This window comes from Centruroides vittatus, unplaced genomic scaffold (genome assembly GCF_030686945.1).
Source record: "Centruroides vittatus isolate TY-2023 unplaced genomic scaffold, ASM3068694v2 contig_1035, whole genome shotgun sequence".
Classification (NCBI taxonomy): Eukaryota; Metazoa; Arthropoda; class Arachnida; order Scorpiones; family Buthidae; genus Centruroides; species Centruroides vittatus.
In genome coordinates, this window is record NW_027120673.1 from 3,395,829 (window position 1) to 3,419,617 (window position 23,789).

Genomic DNA, 23,789 nt, shown 5'->3' on the forward strand with positions numbered 1-23,789 from the left:
TATACATCTTTAATTTTAACATTATCAATCATAAATTGATTTGTTTATGATAACTATAACTTATTTTATAATATGCGATTCATAAAAGAAATTAAAAGAAAGTCGCTGGCGGTCTAACTGGACGTACTCAAACTGTGATCCGCCTTATCATTACTTTTATTTTAATTCACAAAAGTATTGGTCCGCGAGGTATTGGAATGAAAAAAAAAAAAAACTGGGTGTGAGAACTTCGCTCTGACGCGTGTTGCGTCTGTTGTTTTTAAGTAAAACATTATCAAACAGAAAAGTCTTTATGTAGTAGCCTATTGATCCACATCTTACATATAAATTATTGTTATATAACTTTACATTTTTAAATTTAAAGGATTAGTTAGGCTATGTAAAACATACGTGTTTATAAATTTATAGTTATAAACATTTAATCTGAATTTTAAAGTAATTTGATTGTTCTCTTTTTAACAAGTTAATCTCGAAAAATAAATCGTCGTTGTCAAACCTTAGCTTGTGAATTTCGTTATAAAATGTTACGGTGTTACGAAAGCGTAACTAAGCAAAGTTCGTCAAACTGGTCCGCGGGCTGTCCACGCGGGTTTTTGTGTCCATTATGTAGTTTTATGAATGAAAAATTTACAAGTTGTGAAAACGCGCGTCAATATATATAAGTGTCATCTCGAGTTTTTTTCGCAGTTACTTTGGATGCTATTGGAACCCATCTTTTAAATTTTCTCTCTAAAAACGCATATTTTAAAATTATAGATTACGATATTACGGGCGTCTCTTTTTTTTCACCGTCGTTCGCAAATGTCTACAAACAGCAGCCCAGCGAAGCACCGCTATTAATGTGGGCACCGTAGGGTGTCTTTACTCTATCACGTGACGCCTGCGAGGTATAGTGCAAACAGAACGAATTCTTCCGCCACAAGAAAAAGTTGTCCGGAAACGCGTCAGAGCAGTAGTCACGTGAGCGACTGACGTCGAATCCGGGTCACGTGACACGCTGTGTGCGCGTCCGCCCTCCAATGTGTAGCTCCACGACCAAAACAAGCTAAAGCGATGGCGGTGCACAGTCGGTAAGTAGTCCTATGATTTTTTGTTTATAGCGTTTTTTAAATGAGTTGCCCTTCATATATTCGATGTGTTTTAAACATGTCTAGCATGTATGTCTCTATTATAAATATAATTAAGAAGAAAAACGTTGGTGTCGATAAAATAAACTTCTACCAAGTTTTGTTTTATTCGTTTTTCCTGTCCTTTCGTTGGCCATGCACTCGCGTGATCTAACATTAGTACCCACAGAGTGGAAAAAGAGAAAAGCTATTATTATTTAATACGAATTATAATTTATTAATATTCATAGAAAAAATATTACTATTTGTACAGATTAAACAGTTTGATATTTGGTATATGACTTTTTTATTTATAAATAAAAATTTTCGTAAATATTTTTGCCAGGTGGCGTTTTCGAAAAGATGGCGGCCTCAAATGAAAGCGTGTTTCATTTTGGAATTAAAAACGTCTTGAAAAATTGGACCGCTTTGCAAGTAAGTTTTAAAATTTGAACAAAATGAAAACGCTGTGGTTGTGGATTATAATTTAAACAATGATATTGATGTTGCGGCTGCATAAAAAGTTATTGGCTGTGTAACTGGAATGGCATGGAACCAAATATTTGGGTAAATATTTTAACTTTAACATAATCAGAAGAAAGAAATACTTAGAAACCCAGAAATTGGACACTTAATTACTTCACAAATATTGTATTCCCATTGCGCAATTCAGAATTTCCATTACACATTTTGTGTTCAGTTACACATTAGAATATGCACTGCAGTTTGCTTATGCACATCTGAATCTTCTGGATCTATAAGTTTTGTTTGTGAACAATGATGAAATGGGTGTACACACCATTGGGCCATTGCTCAATGTTATTTTAGGCTCACCAACTATTGCTCGCATTATGTGTACCATGTAAAATCTAGTTTTCTGTTAAATTACATTGTTCTCCTTCCTATCTGACACTTCAATATAAAAAACATATTGGCCAGACACTTTCTCTACTTCTGAATATCCAATGTCCCTCTCTCCACTATCCTCTGTTGTATTTTCAGTGAAAATTTTTTGATTTATCTATTTCCACAATTGGTTGCCACTATTGAGATTTTTGACCTGTGGTCCCTTTTGAGCTTAATATTTTTAAGTTGCTCCCCCCATAATTGTAGCTCGGGAAACTTAAAACATAAACATTAAAAACAGGGATACTATAGATTATTTTTTGTCTCCGGTCCAAAAGGAGGGTATCGTTGAACTCATCTTGGCCCTCTCAGTTCAAATATATACTCAAAGTTCCGAAATTCCATAGATGGTAATCTATAGTACAGCCTTAAAAACTATTAAACTAAAATATTAAACACTACTAAAATATAGACCTGTTGAGTAGACATAAATTTTAAGTAAACACCCTTAAAAAAAGAACATACTTTGCAAACACAAGATTCAAAATGTCTTCATTTACAAAAACCAAAACGGAGTTCCAACATCAATTGGGAAGCTGGAATTTAGCAATGAAAATGTCTATCAAAGAGCCTTAATTGAATTCAGGCAAGATTTAATTTAAAATAAAACTTCTGCACTAACATTTTCAATCTGCAAATGGAGATCATTTTCTAGTCCATATATTCAATGATGGAATGCTTGAATAGAACAATGATGTGTTTTGAAAAATTAAATAAAATAATTTTCAAATACATAAAAATAAATAAGATAAAAGTAAATAGAGTGAGGTAGAGAAATAAAACTAAAAAGTAACTAATCAAATGATATAAACATAAATAAGAACATTCCATTATAATAGCCCTATGTCATGACGTTGTATGTCATAGTTTGTTCCATGATCATATAAGGATTACCACAGTAAGATAGATGTTGTTCATCTTTAAAATTAATGCAATGGCCCTTTTTTCAAATTTAGATATCTCCAAAACTTCAAGTATCCTGATGCAGTTGGAATGTTTTGATCTCTTGGATGGAAGCTTGCTTTTTTGTAACAATACAAGCTATAATGGCTATAAGGGAAAAAGAATGGATGTATTGTTTATTAGTAAACTGTCAATACTTTTACAGATGTTAATGAACAGAGTTAAAGGATCTAGAAAGTGAGAATAATAATGCCTAAAAAAGGTCAAAATTCAAGTAATAAATTAATATTACTTGATCAAATTAATTATTAAAATTTTCAAAACATGGTACATGTTGTTTAAATTTACAAATCATTAATTAATATAAGTAATTTAATTTTGCCTTGGACATTTTTAATGATAGTTCTAATTAACTTATTAAATAATAATTATCTACAGATCTAGTGATGTTTTGTTGTCATTTCTAATTTTCCATAACCTAGGTTGAAATTTTACTTGGGTATAGAGATTTGTCAGATTCTAATGGGTTTTTAGTTTTTGGGTGAGAAAATTGGTAACTATTGAAGTATGTACTATTAGTCTAAGGGTATTAAAATAATAATAGAAAAAGTAATTTAGTAAATAAAAAAAATATTTTAGTTTGTTATAAATGAAGGGTATCACAACTCTCCCCTTTTTAAGACTTTCGGAAAAACATAAAACACTATTTATTGTTGACATACGTGATATATTATAACAATTTTTTTTTTAATGATATCTCTGTTGGCATGGAAACCACTTGCACATAGTCTCAAACTCTTTGTAAAGGAGGGAAAACTAGGATTTAACTTTAAAATATGGACAGTGAGTTTTGCAACAAATCTTATATGAAGAATGTTAGTTATGTTAACCGAAACAGTTAACATAATCAAAAACAACAAGAACCAAGAAAAATGAATCTTAACATTATTTTATTGGGGGATAATAAACACCAAAAATCAAATTGCACACAATCTTTATTAATTACACTAGTTCATCCATTGTACACTGTATTTCAATTGTTAACACTAAATACTTACAAGAATTATTACCAAAATATTAAAAACAAAGCAGCTAGAAAATTGTGAGCAGACACAACATCAACAGAACTGGAGCAGACAATCCCATGATGCTTTGTGTGCGCCAAGGGTTCTCTAATTGGTTGAATTGGAGAGTGTGAATGTTGCTGCAAAACGGTTGTTGGATAATGTGATGTATGCTTCAAAACGTGATTTTCTACAATTTTTCCAGTCTAAAAATGTGAGTGTAGGGTGACTTCACTATTACAGTCTTAATTAAAATAACACCTCTAACCTTTTACCCGGTGTCATTCTATTTTTAGAATCGCATCGTTCTATTTTCAGAATCGCAAACGTTTTCACAGCCCCTCCTGGGCTCTTCTTCAGGCTTCGTCGAATAGGCCGTTAACATTCGAATAAATATTCAATTTGATTTCTTTTCAGAACATTACCACGTGCAGCAGCTGGACATTTGTACTGCGCATGCTCCATGTTCTTCCCTTTAAACACTGTTTTCTAGCAAAACCTGCCATGCGCTCGATAGGATCATTTCCTCTTTATAATTAACGCAGGTACTACATAATCCCGCCTTAAATATCTCCATGGCTTCTAGCCATTTCAATTGCTGTGGGTTATAGCTGGGTATAATGATTTTTGCCGCATGCAGGTCCGCCGTTATCTCCTCTTCCGACGCATACGTCGCCAGGGCCGTAGTGTATCTACCGTGCTGTATGTCTGACTCGTGCTCCTTTAACCTCACTTTTAACGCACGTTTCGTGGAACCAATGTATGTTAATTGTCTATTGCACCTGTGGTCTTCTAGTGGTATCATATATACTCCCGGAAGCCTTTCGGGGTTTGGTGGGTCTTTGCCGTTGCTTAATATTCTGTTAACGAATGTTAACGGCCTATTTGACGAAGCCTGAAGAAGAGCCCAGGAGGGGCTGTGAAAACATTTGCGATTCTGAAAATAGAACGACACCGGGTGAAAGGTTAGAAGTGTTATTTTAATTATTACAAATTCTGGTGTATAGAGAGATTATATTACAGTCTTATTCACCTTTACAAGATGAACACAGTGATATGAATAACTCAATACTGCCAAAAATTGGATAATGTGACATTTGCATCTATTCCCTTCAAATATCATATTTCTCTAGTATAAAATAATCATGATGTTTTTTTATTTATTATTACACTTTTGTTTCACTCGATATTTAAAATAATAATTAATTTTTATATATTTTATAGATGGCAATTGAACATGGGATGGGTGGCCCAGAAAGTCATGCAAAAGAATTATGGCTAGCTGATGTTATTGAAGAATTTTTTAATAAAAATGGTATATGAACATATCTTTTATCAGTTTTTATTTTGTTTTATCAATTTTATTTCAGTAGTAGGGCCTAAATATAATCTGACAAAAATTAATGTTTTCTGATATTTAGCTATAAAATAAATCGTTTATAAATGTTTACCATACATCTATATTATAAAATTACATTGGCCTCATTCACAAGCTCATTGATGTGAAATTTTTAAATAGAAATAGACTTCTTAGAAAAAAAATTAAATGGTACAGTTAAGGAACATGTCAAGTATATTATCAGAAAAAATTTGAAGTCTCAAAAAATAAAATATTTTATATATACTTGACCATATATGAAACAGACACCAGACGTGTAAGTACTTTGTGACTTTTCCACGGTCTCCAAATTGCATCCTTATTGGATGCATTTTGGGGTTTTATTTTACTCCTCCTCAACTTGTCTGTTTTATACATGACCAAGTGTATTTAAAATATTAAATTACAGATAATGATCTATTTTACAAATAACTCTTAAAAGTAAAATAGAATGAGCTATAGAGTGTCAGTTTAATCCAAATTTTATACAATAGAATAATATCCAAGCATTTAGTGTTAAGTGTCATTTACCTATTCTTGTAAAAGTTTATAGCTGTTAATTTGTTTGCATTATTTTAAATCACAACATTTTCTATTTTTTAATATATTAAAATATAAAAAATAATCAGTAGATTAAATAAGTATAAATAATATATGATGTTTATAATTAGATACACTCAAAAAATGGAAATTGATTTTTCCAACTTAAGGTATCTTTTATAGATTGAATGACATACTGTATACTAGAAAGATGGAAGACATAGTCCATACATGAATAAAGTAAAGATGGAAAAATATTTAGTGCTGCTATTATGAACTGCTTTAGAAAAATGACAATCTACAAATACAAAAATTTAAAAAATACTAGGGATTGCAAATTTAACTTTTTTTATTACTTAAATATGGTAAATTTTTAAAATATTACTGGTAATTTTAAATTTTGACTGCAGATGCAAAAATCAGGCCACTAGTAGTTGTTGCTGACTCATGGATAAGTTTGCAGCTAAATAATTGCTAGTGCACTATGTCCAATTGAATTCCTTCTTTTCTATTTTCAAAAACAACAGTTTCATTGTCTGAAAAATAGAGCATGCTGTAGGTTTTTATTTTTCATGATTGAAAAGTTGTCATTGCAAGCATTCACATTCAGATAAATGTGAACTGTACAGTAATAATTTAAAGGATAAATGATGTAAACTACTATTATGATTTAAATAAAAACATTCAATGTTTCTATTTTTAATATATATAAATATAAATATACATGAAAATGTATTAAAATAAATATTTGGTTTCAAAAAAAAAAACTATTACATGAGCCTATTTTTACCAAAGTTTACCAGTAAAAAGTATTGAATTACTGGTATATTTATTGATGCATTTTTAACTGATTCCTAGTAAACTGATTTATTAGTAATGCAAAAGGAATCATTTGTTCAAGAGCAAACCATCCTTTTTTAAACTATTGAAGTTGGGAGCTAGTAATTATGCTTGTGAAAAAGAGATGCAGTTGATGTCTTTCTTTTACAAGCATATTATGTAGTTAAGGGATAGCTACTGAACAATGTTGTCTTAAGCAGTGGTCATACTTAGGATTTCCAGCCGCGCAGGCAACTGCGAGTGCAACAAGCATGAGTTGCGTGCATCTTGTCACGGTCTCATTGTTCATTGCCGTTGCAACTTGGAAACATGTGCCCTCATAATAAACCAATAAAATTACTAAATATAAAATATAAATACGACTTTACAAAGTTGGAACTTTGTCTTGTCTTTACTTCCGCCATCTCGTCATTTAATTTTTATTTAGAAATGCTGATGGTGTGAATGGCGGAAGTAAAACAAGACACAGCTTCTTAACTTTTGTAAAGTCGTATTTATATTTTATATTTATTAAATGTGAATAACGCCGGCGATGTTCTGTATTTAATTTTTATTTAGAAATGTGATATTTTAACTGTGGCAATAACACCAGAGGACGCTTTTTACCTGTTTTACATTCTTTTACAGAGGCAGTAGCCTCAAAAGAAAGGTTGTCTCCAAGAGACTGTGAATTTTAAAGGACTACTGATGGTGTGAACGCGGAAGTAAAGACAAGACAAAGTTCCAAGTTTGTAAAGTCGTATTTATATTTTATATTTTATATTTATTAAATGTGAATAATGCCGGCCATGTTCTGTATTTAATTTTTATTTAGAAATACAATAAAATTACAGTAGCTTATTTCTGACTACTTTGATAAGTTTACCGACAGTTTGTGTTCTACTTTCAGAGTATTTATGGAATTTTAGCCATTTTTCTTATTAAAATGGCTAAAATTCTTTCTTAGTTTCTTTTCTGCAACGAATAAAGAAAAAAAGGCAATCATTTTGTTAGAGCTGGTGAGAATACATGAAGAGATAAAATCTTCAATAAAACTACAAATTAAAATCCCATAGGTATTCATGAGCCTAAATAAAGCTCAATAAATCTCGATTCTGTAAAAGTATCAATCCTCTTACTTTCTGCCATGATGATGATCTATTTTCAATGTTGCTATCATATGATGTGGCACAAAGACGTTTTCTGATTGGATGTGTGTTTGCAATTGGCATGATTAGAACAAACTTTTTGTTTCTAGTTTTGGTTGCAGTTGTGCCGGTTTTTGAAGGGGGTTACTAGTTAATGAGAACAGCTGTCATGGTTGCAGTTGCCTGTGTGGCTGGATAATGCAAGGTGTGACCACAGCTTTGAGTTTAACAAACATGGTGGGGAAAGTCTATTTGACTGACGAGCATTATTCTGTATGTAATAGGACTTACTGTTAGCATATTCTGCATTACACAAAGCTGTCTAACATTTTAAATTACCTCTCTAAATGTAATTGTGTGTATGAAAGAACAAATGCATTTATAACAAGAAGACTGATAGTGAGGTTCTTATATGTAGGAAGTTGATAAGACATAGGTATTATTGAGTTTTATAAAGTTCATAAAGCAATATAAAATGAAATAAAAATATTTTATATTATTATATTATATTATTTATTACTTTTTTATGTAGATAATTTACTTCCTGAAGAAGTAGAAGAATATATAGAAGACATCTTAAGTTATGAATTTAATACTATTGCAGATGATGGCAGTGTTTTAGAAGTAAGTTATAAATTTATATATGAATTAATATATATAATTATGCGAATTTCTAGTGCTCTGGATAGACCCTGTGACATATGTTGAATGACTGTTTTATTTAATTCAATACCAAAAAATCAGGATTCCTGACACCATCCAGCAATTAATTCGTGTGCTAGAGTGCACATTGACTGTCCTATCCCAAATATAAATTTACTGGATTTGAGAAGGGAACATTCATGACACGAGTAAGATGATAGACGTAGACTTTATTGGAAATACATATCCAGACATGCTTGAAATCAAAACAAATTCAATTTATTAACAAAAATTAAGAAAAAAAATTAACAACATAAACTGAGATTACAAATACAATTTGACCCTCCATCGATCCCTACTTTAATATACTTTATTATAACCTAAAATTATTGAATCATAATCAGAACCAATATCCTACTGTTGACTTTTCCCTTTGGATTGAGATAATTTACACAATAACTTAAATATATTATATTATTTTCACAATTTTTTCTAAATTGACAGTGTTTTCTTTGTCTTTCAAATTCTTCATTTTTGTTTTCTATTACATGCATCAAAGGTCTAGAACAGAGGTGGCGAACCTGTGGCACATAAGAGAAATCATCTGGCACATAATGTATCATATGATTTCTGTCCTTTTCAACCATCTATTCTGTTTATCACCTGATCATCCTTTTTTCAATCAGATTTTTTACTTTTTTACATTTATTCGAATTAAAGCATATTCGAAGTCTAAGACTTTGGCACGCATTAACATCTTTAAAGCTAAGTATGCTTACAATATGGCATGCGGACTCAAAAAGGTTCGCCATCCCTGGTCTAGGATTTTCAGCCACATTGTCTCTCTTCTACACAGGCAACAAATTCTAGGTGTGAGACTGCTCTTGAGCTAGGCTATCCTTTTTTTTTATCCAGAAAATTCATCCAATTATAATTGTCAAAACAAGGCTTCCACTCTTCTGACATATGATGGAAGTTGGGTGAGTTAACGGATGAGTCTTGTAAAATCTCACACAAGAACTATCAAATTTGAAGGAACTTATATTATCACACTTTAACAGAAAGGAAGTTTCTCTTCTATTGTACATTTTACAAAAATAAGCAAAAATTATTGAACATTTTTAACAAAACATAATGTACCTTTTTTTTGAAATTTTTGTTATTTTCTCTGGATTTTCATAATTGATTTTATAGAATTATATATATAATTGATTTTATAGTTTTATTTTTATTACCAAACATAAGCTAAAAATCCAGAGAATGTATGTTTTGACTTCTTGATCTTACCAAACCATTCAATACTTGCTTCTAAATCTTGAATGGTTTGGTAAGGTCAAGAAGTCAAATGTACTGTACATAATATCAAAGTGCAAGGAGAGGAAGTATATACATTGATAGGTGGGAAAAAAGGCAGTACTTTGAGTTATGGCATCAGGAACAGTCTGGAACCTAAGATGACATAACTCCAGAGTAAGCCTGTAATTCAATATATCAAAATCTTCGGTATCTTTTTATTCATTAAAATTTATGCTACAGAACAAGTTTATTATTGTAATAATAGTAATTATGTTTGAGCATCTATAATTTAAATATATGCAACACTTTTAAGAAATGCATGCAATTTTGCTTATTTATTTTTTACAATGATGATGATAGAATAAAGAAATAAAAGTTGAAAATGTATGAAGCAAGAATTATATTGAATTGAAAGCTGAATTTTATTGTAAAGAAAAAAATGGAAATGCTGGAATTTTATATTCATTAGCAATTATTGGGTTCTTCGGAAAGTAATTTCGTTTTTTCCATAGAAAAATAAACGCAATATTCTTATAATAAATAAATATTTTATTGAATTATATATTGACCATTTTGGTCAAATACTTGTTGTCATTGTTTCTGGTAGTAGCATGATTTCACATTCATAAAAATTAGTGATGTAACGAATATTCGGTTACTACCCGGTATTCGGCCTATTTTTCACTATTCGGCCAAATAACAAAAACACAGTAAATTAATCATTTTGGTAACTTTAATAATTATAGTTTAATTTTCAGCATTAATAAATGTTAATAAGAAATAGCATCTAACTCTAGTATTAAATAATATTATAGCCTTTATCTAGCCCGATATCTTATTGCATTGATGGCGTGTAGGTTAGAATGTATCGGGCATTGATATTATTGGTTAGTTAATTATGTTATATTTGTATTCGCGTATATTTTAATATTTTTTACAATATTTTAAAATGATTTACGAAATGTTTTATTGAAATTTATCATATTTAATGAAAGAATTATTTATCTATTTCTAGAAGATGAGTAACTAATATATAATTTATTTTATATATAAAGCAAAGAATGAGCATTTTTCATTATATACAAAAGATAACATTTGAAATCATGTTAATTTTAAAAATATTGACAAAAACAATAGCAACAAAATATCACAAAACTTCACAATCTTTAAAAATTCTTATTTGATTTGATAATAGAATAATTATTTGATTCTTATAACTAAAACCCCGAATAATATATTTGAACTGTTCCACAACTGGGCAGAAACTAGACACTATTCAGTCTACAAATACGCAGTAAAAACAAGATTTTAGAGTTAAAAAGATCGATTGCAAATAAAATAACTTATAAGTTATAACTTGCATCTAAATACCAACAACTGCCAAATCATATCGGGCTATTTACGGCTATTACATAAATTATAAACCAATTTGGCACTAGAGGTAGACGTTAGGCTCCATCTCATATTAACTGTAATAATTATAATTTAATTAATTAATTTAAATAATTTAGACCTACTGGAAGAAAAAATAGCGGGCACACACTGCTCTCTATTGACAGCGGGCCAATAGAGAGCAGAGTGCGCGATCCTTGCCATAATGCTGTTCGTGCGCCAATTTTCGTACTTGCATTAATCAAGCCGAATAGTTTGGCCGAATATTCAGCCATTCAGCCACGCTCCTGGCCAAATATTCGGTATTCGGCTGAGGCCAAATATACTATTCGTTACATCACTAATAAAAATTTTGATCGTTTACAAAAAACTGATCCAAGTGATTTTTGACATGTCATTTCAAGTAAATGTCTTACAGTTAAAAAAAATTTGTATAGACTGCAACAAGTAATAATCTGAGTGTGCTGGATCTGGCAAATATGGTTGGTGTGATAACACATCCCATCTAAGCTTTAACAGTTTCTGATGAGTTACCAAACTTGTGTGAAATTTGGCATCGTCATGGTAAAACACTACACTTTGTTTGTTGATCAATTCTGGCCTTTCGTTTGATGATATTACTCAATTTGTTTACTCGATGGCAGTACACTTTTGAATCGATTGTTAAATTGTCTGGTAAAAGCTCAAAAACAAATTTCTTTAAAATCTCACCATAGAGAGCATCTCTCTTTAATAACATGTGAAACCCATATGTCGAGCTTTGAAATGGAACCAATTCATTTTAAGTAATAATAAATGGTTCATTTTAACAGATTTAATCTCTTAGTGATTTCATGTGTTGTTATAAGGCAGATTGCTTCAATCAGTACCTTTATTTTGTTTTCATTGGCTTCAAATGGCCATCCAGAATGTGGTGTATCTTCGATATTAAAATTGCCAGAACGCAATTTTGTAAACCAGTTTTGGCACTGTCTTTCTCTCAACACATCTTCTCCAAACATGTACCACAATTTTTTTCTTGTTTGAACAGCATTTTGATTTTTTAGTTATAAGAAAGCAAAATATGCCGAAAATGATGCTTTCGATTTTCCATATTGATGGGTCATAGAAAAAAAAAATGATTGTACAGAATCAAACAAAATTTTTTACAAGCCTTAAAATGTCAGCTGTCGAAGTATATAGTGAAAATGTGGTTTAAAATAAAATTGGCAGGTAAAAATACATCTAATTCCTCTAGTAATAAAAGAAACGAAATTTTGAACAACCCAATAAAATAATGAATATAAACAACTTGGAATTATGAAAAACAGTAGCTGGAAATACAAATAGATAGAATGTATAGTAACCAGCTATCAAGATGAATATTTTACTAACATTTAAAAATTCATATTTGATTTGATAATAGAATAATCATTTGATTCTTATAACTAAAATCTGTTTACATTACCAACCATAGTTAGATAATGGCTTCCAATATTAAGATTTATTCCTGCTTCTCATAATCTTTAAATATTAATATATTTTTTAGATTGGTGATTGTTATTTCTAATTATTATTTGTTTAATATCTTTAAATCTTTTGAATTTCTTATTATACATTCTGATGATGAACAGAGAATTCTAGAAAGAAATGTACTAGTTCTTAATTACTTCATTTGTTTCACAAGCTATTTTAAGATGAGCATTAAATAAATGTTTAAACTAGATTAAATTAAAAATAAGTAAATATTAATTTTATTTAGGTATCCAAGAAATTCTGTCAGTATTTTGAATTTTGTCAAAACAAACAGGAATCTAAGATACTAGAAAGTTGTCAAAGAAATCAAAGATCAGTATTACAGAACAACAATCAAAAGACTGAGTTGGGGGAAAATCCAGATAATTCAATGGTAAGAATAGTTTAAAATTATTATTATATAGCAGAGTGAGCAGCTGTCTGATATTGTAGGCAGACAACTCCAACAGGTCTACAGTAGATAAATCTTAGCTAAGAAAGATATAATCGAAAAGACTTGAGTTGATAAAGGAATAAAGAAAATCACATCTGAGAAACAAAGATGTGCCATCCATGAAAAAATAGAGAGACTGCTTGTTATTACATGTAAATAAACATAGTAAGAAAGTATATAATTATTGATTTTTGTGGGTCTCCACAATGAATTAATCAAATTCCCACAAAAATCTATGGTAAATCGATAATCGGTTAACGAACGATTCGGATAGCGAACATAGTCTTGGAACAGATTATGTTCATTAACCAATCACCACTGTATTAGCAACAAGTTCAGACTCAGCCTGGAACCTCACATTACCATGTGGTTGCATTGCCAAACCTTATGCTACCCAAACCTTTGTTTAATTCTCACTTCCAGAACCATCTAAATTAAATATTAAAATATTAATTTAATTATAATTAATAAATTTAGTAAGAGGTGTCACTTAACACCTGCTTGTATTGCCAAATTACTTAGTATTTAATTAATAATAGAAGTAGCCCAATATAATTTGGCAATTTTTGGCTTTAATGTATAACTATCAGGTTTGAATGTTTACTTCATCCTTTATAGTCAGAGATTATTTAGTTATTTCAGTGCTGAAACATACACCTCATGCATACATTTGTACAATGCTGGAAAAATCTCTTTTGCTCCTGAATGGGAATCTGGCATATCTCTCTCAGAAAAAAGAGACTGGTTTACTGATGGGCTGGAGCTAGAGCTATCAGAGCTTCATTTTTAAAGAATACATGCTCTGAACTTTCATTTTTTACCAGAGCCAGCTCTGGTAAAAAATGAAAGTTCAGAGCACGTATTCTTTAAAAATTCTCGACATCAGCTCCAATCTGTTTTTTGCAGAAGTGTTAATTTCTTCAGACATTCTCTATAAAATTTTTACACAATAAAGCTCAAAATTTTATGTAAATATATATAAAATTTTGTGAATCATTGAAAATTCTCTAGTAACTTATATTTCTACTTATAGATATATTCCTGACAGATGCTTTTCATTTTTCGGAATTCATTATTATTTTTTCCTTCTTTTATAAAGCATCGACGTTAAAAAATAAATAATTATAGAAGACCAGGTTGTATATGTATAGATTATATACAATATATACATAATATACAGTAGAGCATCGATTATCTGACCCCCGGTTAACCGACCGCATTCTAGTCGGCAAATTCAAATATCCGCTAGTGATGTGGTGCTACAATATTTGGCTATGTCTTGGCTACTTTATTATTATTATTATTGTTAAATTTTTGCGTGTTTTAGCTGGAAACACTGGCTCGACCTTGAAAGGGAGGCCAGTATTTAAACCAGGCTTAATTTTCTATTTTTCTTTATTTATTTTTTGCAAAATAAAGAAATAATGTAACGATGATTATTATTTTTAAAAAATTTGTTAGGCTTAACATCGACGAAAATTCAATGCAAAGTAGGTTAATAGCGATATACTAATATGCTTATTACATGGGATATACTAATAATGTATTTTTTCATAGTTTTCGGTTATCCGACCAACCTCAGTCCCCAGTTGAGTCGGATAATCGATGCTCTACTGTACTAGAATTAGTATAATACAAATATCTTGTTACAACATAATGTTATTTCATTACTTCTGGGCTGTTGTAAGTAATCATTGCATTATGACCAGAACTGATTTCCCAAATTCTATTGTAAAGTAAACTTGTACGTTCCCCATTGAATTAATTTTAATTATCAAAATACTGGAGTAATATGTAAATAAATCACACCACTGACACCAATAACCAGTAAAAAGTACAAAAATTTTACTGTAAAATGATTTGTTCTTCTGTATACAATGGACATCAGGTTTAATTGATAGAATAACCACTAAAAATATAAAATTATTCTCAGTTAAAAATAAGTAAAAAAAATACTCGATCTATTTCTGACTTCGAGGACAATACAAGTCAAAAAAGGCAAACAAATGACAAGAAACAAATTAAACTTTCATTATTACCAATGTTTTTATTCTATAAATGATATACTCCAAATGCATTTTACCTCATCAAGTTAGTAATTGCTGTTCTTGTTTTATATCCAGCAACTTTTCCCAGCATGCATCAACATTCATCCCGGTATTTAAATTAAGTACATTTGTATATGCAGTGATGCAAAAATGTTCAACAATTCTTCTTTCAACACAATTTTCTATTTTAATTATTGAATTTAATTGATAGAGCATATAATGGAACAACAAAAATTAAAAACTGTAATTGTGCTTGCTCAGTCTGTAATTTAAAAACAGAGTTGATATATCAGATATAAAATACTGTTGTGGGGAATTACGCCAGCTCGAATAGTTTTTAATTTTTGTTGTTCCATTATATGTTCTGATGATGTCCATTGAACACAAAAGAAAACATTAGTTTACAGTAAAATTTTTGTTTGTTTTGCTGGTTATTGGTGTCAGTAATGTGATTTATTTGGAAATTTTTCTACAGCAATATTTTACAATGAGAATCTTTATGGTAAAACTTAGCTGTAGTATAAAAAATATAACTTGTGTTGACAATGTATATGGTAATAAAAATGTTTCATTTTGGGTCATGTGCAATTTCTCTATGACACTTCAAATGTTCAGAAGTAACTTGTTCCTTAATGTTTGATCATCATTGTAATATTTGTTGGTTCTCTTTATTGCAATAATTTTGGATCTCAAAAATTCAAGATTTTGATTTTCTCAAGAATTACTTTTTAAATGTATAATTTTTGACAGATATTTATAAAATCAGGATTAAACTTATCCAAAAAATATTTCAGTAATTTCTGAATTAGGAAAATAGATGATTGATTTATTTGACAGTGATGTTTTTTGTCTTGATAGAAAATTTTTAATTTTTGGACATTTCATTTTGAATCAATATATGTCTTATTATAGATAAAAGCTTAAGGCCATGCAGAGAAGCCTCAATTGTTGATGGTGCCTAGCCATTTCCTCTGAGTATTTTAATCAGAAAAAAACTTTTCGTTCTGATCTTGAGATGCTATGACTTTATTTTAAACTATGCTGAGATGTGAATTTCCCCACAAATGAGGTTTGGGGATCTGTGGCATCCAGAGAACAAATAGCCCACTATGAATTACCTATACTCTAGTACAGAGTTTCTCAACCTGGGTGTCGCGATCCCCAGCACGTACACATCATAATGCGTGTTCATACCCGTCGCTATAAACACAGTGACACAAAATAATAGTATAAAAAATGTAATACAACTATTCCTGTCAGTTTCAAACAAATATTCTTAATGTATAAAATTAGTGCAATGTGATTATTGTAAATTTTTTTAAATATTATTTTATAATTACAGTCAAAATTCAATTAGTAATAGTAGGCTTACTGTTATTATTCCTTTGGGTGGGGGGGTCGCAAAATATTAATTTTATTTATAAAATTAATATTTTGCGGGATCATGGAGCTAAGAACATTGAGAATCGCTGCTCTAGTACAATGTGTGTGTCTACATTCTATACATTGTTCTTCAGTTTTAAATAACTTGCATGCAAAGTTTTATAGTGAGTTTCAACTCTTTCATAATGCATCAATTGTATGTTTGTAATGTACAGTACAATTCACTTTTCAAACATTTGATTTCTAAAACAGGCCAAAAAATGTTCTTTGTATAAACTTTGGCTTCCAGAAAAGCATTATTATTGCTAATAGTTTTACATTATGGTATTAGGATTATATGAATTTGACAATAATCCACATTGCTTCGAAGATAAATTCAAAAGAATCTCAAACCTATAAAATTGGGCAGAACCATCTCTCTGATCAACATACAACTATGATTAAATATTTCACTAAATTAAATTAATATGCCTCAATTTATTATAGTCTTATTTCGTCCACTAGTACGTATCTATTAACAGGACTTATTAAACTGGCTTTAAGGATACTGCAACTCAGTTTCGCAGATTAGAAAATTGTTGTTTTATTTAATTTACAGGTTAATAGATACATACTAGTAGACGAAATAAGACTATAAATATTTCACTAAATTATAAATTGCTTGTAGTAAAGATCAAATGTAAATGGTGTATGATTTATCTTTTATATTTCTTTCAGCAATCTTTACCACAAATTCAGAATTTGACTTTGAACAGTGAACCAGAACCTGATGTTTCGTTCAACGGCGACGATGGCGGCGGCGGATGGACACTGGTATCAAATCACCGGAGGAAATGAATTTAAATACTCTTAATATATATTTTAAATTGTAAATAAATAATATAAAATCTAAATGTAGTGTTGTTATTTTCACGACAAAGTATATTGCCGATTTTCCAAATATTACATCATATTAGTATGTTAACTGATATGCTTTATAACAGCATTTCTTGACTCTCATTGTAACCAGTAAAATTATGATTAATTTTACCTGGATCAGTAATTATATGCAACTATAAATCGTGCTTATCTAGAACTGCTGTACTTACAGTAACTGTAGATTACAGTTGATTATAGAAGACATTTAAATAGTAATCTACATCAGTACAATAAAATATTTTTATGCAGACCAACAGTTGAAAAACACCAATTTCCAAATTTAACTGACTTCTTATAAAGCAGTCACAATTTACAAATTAATTGTCTTCATTTGAAAACTTGCATGAAGAATTAAAGATATGATAGAAACCCAGAAAATCTTTGAAAAGTTATGGAAATAGATGTTACAGTAAATAAATAATTTTCTATTTAACTTAGTTAATCATTTTTCACCATTTTTAAGCTTAATCATGATAAACTTTATTGCATTTAGTGGAATATTTTGTTTTCCCATTATTTGAAATTTGTATTAAAATAATGGATTTCATATTTTAAAAAGTTGAATGTAAATCAAGTTCTATGCAGAAAACTGCCATTATCATCTAAATTAGAAAAATATTGTTGGACATAAATGAATTGAATATAATCTAATCTTGGATTATATTAGATTGACTTTTTTATTTCTTCAACAAAATAATTTTTATATAGAGCAAGAAGAAAATGGATCTATCAGCTTTCTCAAAATACGTTTTATTGAAGAAATGAATTTTAAACGCAATGTTTTTTCTACAATAAAATATTATGGTGATACTGGCGCTCTAAGTGGCTATATTTTGAAGATGAATTTATGTGCAAGCCAGAACATTTTAAGTGCCAAAGTGCAAACCATGTGACTTTTGGCGTGTAAAATGTTACGGCTTACATTTACATCATTTTGTTATTCCAATTTGTAACACAGAGTTTTTTATGATTTCATTCTAAAATTGAAATGAATTCCTTAAAGTATGAAATACTTAAAAGAAATGTGCAGAAAAGTGGAACAACAACATTCGAAAGAAACAAAAAAATTAGTGGCTTAGAATACATTTCCCCATATCAAAGGATGTTAATCTGAGAAAGGATCCACCAACAGGGGAAAGTAAGACTTAATACTTCAAAAAATAGATGTAGACTTGAGATTTACAAGATATGGATAGTCGTCGTGTGTATGCATGTATAACTTGTATAACTTGTAGATGACTGTTTTTCTAACATTTTGTCAAACTTTTGTTTATATTACAGGTGATGCTGGAAGTGTTCCTTTGATTGCAAAAATATAAGGTTAGCTTACCATCAGGAACTCTTCCAACAATTTTATGAACTGGCTGACTACAATAAGCAGCAGAGTTATCTTCAAAGACTTGTTCATCCCTAGATGATAAAAAGGAGATGATATGGGAAGTACAACCGTCCTTCTGAAAGTAGGAGGCAACACTCTTTCAGTTATCATTTGCTTCTTTCCAGTGGAAGTGAAGTAAGAGTTTGCCCTAAGACTTTGTGTAATACATTTGGGGTTACTACTGAAAGAAGAATTTAGTTGATTGGAGAAAAGATTTTGGAGAGAAAAATGGATGCTACTGATCAGAGGAGGCCAGAGAAAATGTATTGAAAAGCAGCTGTGGACAGAAAAAATAATTGAGCACATTAGGAGTTTTCCATGTGAAGAAAGTCATTATGCTCGAGCCAAAAGTACAGATAAAATATACTTATCACCTGATCTCAATGTTAGCAGAATGTGTAAAGCCTTTCTTGAGAAATATTGTCAACAGTATGCTGGGAGCAAAGCTCCAGTTACTCAACAATGGTACAATGAAATTTTCCTGACCAAATTCAATCTATCAATTGTATTTAATAATTTAAATGTAAGTTTTTGGTATTCAAAACTGTTTTTCAGCTGTAGAAACATTCATTTTATGACTGCAATTGTTTTTGGCATTTACAACATTGTGGCTCTAACCATTTTTAAACCTTTTTTTGTTTCCTTACTATTATACTTTGAGTTTAATTTCAAACACCTATGTTTCATTCCAAATTGTAAATTCTTAAAATAATTTTTCTAGCGTTTGATTAAAGTTTGTTGATTAGAAAAAGTATTCTTTCTCTCTCCCGAAAAGTTTATTTTTTTGCATTTTTTGCATATGGCATTGCACGCTTCATTTATAATTTTATTTCAAAAAATATTTCCACGAACCCTGAAACAGTTCTGACTGTAGGCAATTTGAAGAGGTAGAATTTTAGGTACTGCTTACCTGCCACTCAAAACCACATTACCCTTATGCAGTGCAACTTCAACATTTCAACCTGGGGATTATTTTTTTATCATCATTATTCTTTGGGTTTTGTGGAAATATAGTATTTCAGTTTTGCAAAGGTACAGTATGTAGGAGCAAAAATAAGAAATTTGAGATATTTTCTAAGACTTAAGTTTCTATAAAAATCATATACAACAAAGACTAGTGATTATTTACTTTTCAAAAGTTACATTTTGAACTAGTTCAGATGAAACATGTTGGCAAAAACAAACAATATGAGGCTGAGCAGAAAGGAAGCTTTAAAATAGAGCAAACCCTTATAGTAACTAGTAGTAGTGGTACATCCTGATTAAGATGCTGCTTTGGTGAAGAGCCTGGTCGGGCAACTTTGATCTTGGAGTTTGAGATCTTAAATTTGGTGTATCAACAGATGGCAACCAGAAGTTTTGGCAAGTATTAGAGAGGTTGAGGCCAAAGTTTTAAACGCGAAAATGTGTACGTCGGACGTTCACTGCCGCTTTCCTGTAAGCCTAGAAGTTTGACAATGGCATTTGGAATGTTGAGCGTGATTCCACTGACTTTCCAAACGCCATTGTCAAACTTATAGGCTTACAGTAAAGTGGCATCAAACGTTCGACGTACACGTTTTTTGCGTTTAAAACTTTGGCCTCAACCTCGCTATTCTATTAGAAGTATATTCTGCAGGGAAGATTGATTTATTGAATCTTTCTAGAGTTTGAATTAAAAATTTTCAGACAATCTATTTTCTTTCTTCAGAGTGAAGATTGATGACCAAAGGGCACTGGACTATTTATAAAAATGCAATCATATACTCTAAAATCCTATATGATTGAAAAACTGTGTATCATGACACTTCTGTTGAATAGAATCAAGACAGAATACTTTGTTTTGCTTTTCTATTTTGTTATAAAAATTATATTCAAATTAATTTCGAGTTAAAACTTATTTTCAATGTCACATGTCCAATGATGATTACAACAGGGATGGTGAACCTTTTTGAGCCTGTGCGCCATATAGTAAGCATATTTAGCTTTAAAGATGTATGTGCGTACCAGTTTCATAGTTTGAATAATGATATTTAAAGAAATTAAACAAATATGCTTTAGCTAGAAATAAATATAAAAACAGGTGATAAACAGAAATCATATGTTATGTTAAATGCCAAATGATTTCTCCTTATGTGCCACAGGTTTGCTACCCCTGATCTATATTCTAAAATTAATTGACCATTTTTTAATGAGAAGAACCAATTTTTCAAAATTTGAATAGAAACCAAATTTGCTAAGAATTGCCAGTTAACTCTGCAATTCTTGATAATATGATTTTTATTCGACAGTAATTTCTATTAATTTATATAAATTACTATAATTCTACTATAGTGATCTATTTTAATGCACAAACAAAATATTATGGCACTTTTTTTTAAGGAAAATAACTTTATTTTCACTGAATATTTTTTCCTAACAGCCTTATTCCAAATATGACATTTTAATTTAAATCAGTCTGTATTTAATGTATTCCTATTCCAGAGATAAACCAATAGATGAAATGCTGCCATACTTAATGTGTACACTTTCCAGATTATGGGGAAGAAATTTTGACAAACTACTTACCAATGGTGAAAATATGGTAATGTGATATCAGTTCTTAATTTGCACAACAGTCAACACACATTTGGAACACTGCACTTCTCTGTGACATCTAATCATTTTTATTTTCACATTAATATATGGAACGAGCACAATGAAAATTCATATGGTACAGAGTACAGTTCGTTTCCCATTATTCCAGTTCACTCTGGATTGGGTGGTATGATTCCTACTTGCATATTTTCTTTACTGAACTAGTTCAGATGAAACATGATATGTATATATGAACCATTTATTGCCAAAATCTTTTCTCCATAAGCCTAAAAGTATACACAGTATGGTGTTTATCTCGCTGGTTTCTTCCTAAAATTGCTGTATAGAGGTAATGAACTTTTATTGTTAACTTTTGCACTGAAACTTTTTAACTTTCCATTACTATTGTTTTTTTTTCAAAATTTTTAGATTAGATCTCTCTTACTGTTAACTTAATTAAAAATAATTTAGCATGTAAGAATATGGCAGGACTGCACAATTTGTTGCAGTTCTGCCATATTTTATTCTCCCCCACTCAATCATATTCCTTTCTTTTAACACCATAGCTGTGCATCTAGTGGATGCTAGTTTTCAGAGCAGTAGTACAGTTTTCACTTTTCTGATGACCATGTGTAACTGAAAAAAGGACACTTTTTCCTGACACAATCATTCTTAATTAGGACCTAGCTTGGAAAATTAACTGATCCCAGGTTAACAAAGTCACTTAAGAAAGCTTTCAATTGTGAATTATCCCTATTTTGGAATTAATATAGCATGTAACCTAATGGCATTTCTAGTTAGTTTTAGCAGTCATTTAAATCTTTGCTAGACATTAATATGTTTATTCAATTTATATATATTTTGGTTTATGGCATTCAATGTTGCCTTCTGACCTCCAGGAACCCTCTCCATCTCTCTCTATCCATACACCATTCCTCTTTAATCCTGTTTTCACTACAAGCTAACTTTACTCTGTCGTACCAAGTTTATCTGGGTCTTCCTCTCTCTTTTCTTTTTTGTGGAATGTATTCCTTTGACATTTTCGGGAGTCTTTCATCAGTCATTCTTTTCACATGTCCAAACCAAATAAGTTGTTTCCTCTTTATTTCTTCCAAAACCATCTCCTTCAATACCATTAGGTCTTTGATTCTCTCATTAGTTATTCTTTCTCTTTTTGATATTCTGCATGATCTTCTCAATGCATCAATTTCAACCATTGTTACTTTTCTCTTCTCTTCCCCAGTCATTCTCCATGTCTCCACCCCATATAACAGAATGCTTTTAACAATCGCATTATATATTCTTTTTTTTTTTCTTGATCTAGTTATTTCTTCACTCCACCACATTCCATTTAATCTTTTGACTTCTCTCTTATGTTGTGCTAATCTTGTATTAATTTCTAATGTATCGCTTCCATCTTGATGAATTTGTATTCCAAGATAATTGTAATGTTCACATCCCTCAATCTTTTCTCCTCCTTCCAGTTCCATACCTGTTTTAGCCCCTCCCATGCATAAATATTTTGTTTTACTCATGTTTATATATAAACTTCCTTTAAAATATTCCTTTTTTATTTTTCTTGTCATGTATTCCAGCTCATCTTTATCTTCTGCCATTACCACCCAATCATCTGCAAATTGCAGTGTAAATATTGGTTTACTGTTAATATCTATTCCCATTTTACAGCATTTCTTTTTCCATATTTTCAATACTCCTTTTACATAGATTTTAAATAAAGTTGGTGAAATACAGCATTCCTATCTTAGTCTTTTTGATACTGTAAATCCTTCCAATATTATTTTCTAATTTTTATTTTTGTTATGGATTCTCTATATAATTCTTAAATATTAACAACACACTTATTAAAGCAGTTGAGGCCGAAGTTTTAAATGCGAAAACGTGTACGTCGGACGTTTAGTGCCACTTTCCTGTAAGCCTAGAAGTTTGATAATGGTGTTTGGAAAGTCAGTGGAATCATGCTCGGCATTCCAAATGCCATTGTCAAACTTCTAGGCTTACAGGAAAGTGGCGCTGAACGTCCGACGTACACATTTTCGCGTTTAAAACTTCGGCCTCAATCTCGCTAATGTCTCCCATAATTTTGATGTTGGGACATTATCATAAGCTTTTGTTAAGTCTATAAACAACAAACGAGTTTCTTATCCTGTTGCTAATCTTTTTTCCATAATTTGTTTTATACAGAAAATATACATGATCTTCTTGTTCTGAATCCACTCTGCTCTTCTTTTTCTTTTGTTTGATATTCTTCTTCGATTAGATCTATTATTCATCCATATAATCTATTAAATGTTGCTGTTACTGTAATTCCTCGATAGTTCTCACATTTTTGTTTGTCTCTTTTTT

At 30.4% G+C, this 23,789-nt stretch overlaps 1 protein-coding gene across 1 annotated transcript; it reads left to right on the forward strand.

Annotated features, from left to right (window-relative positions):
- Nucleotides 1-1,460: 1,460 nt before the first annotated feature.
- LOC136968996 (pre-rRNA-processing protein TSR2 homolog) lies at nt 1,461-17,466 on the forward strand. Its single transcript, XM_067263067.1, has 5 exons — nt 1,461-1,541; nt 5,204-5,294; nt 8,397-8,488; nt 12,936-13,082; nt 17,291-17,466. Exons 1-5 carry the CDS (start codon nt 1,470-1,472, stop codon nt 17,408-17,410), a joined length of 522 nt encoding a protein of 173 aa, XP_067119168.1. The 5' UTR covers nt 1,461-1,469; the 3' UTR covers nt 17,411-17,466.
- Nucleotides 17,467-23,789: the final 6,323 nt, after the last annotated feature.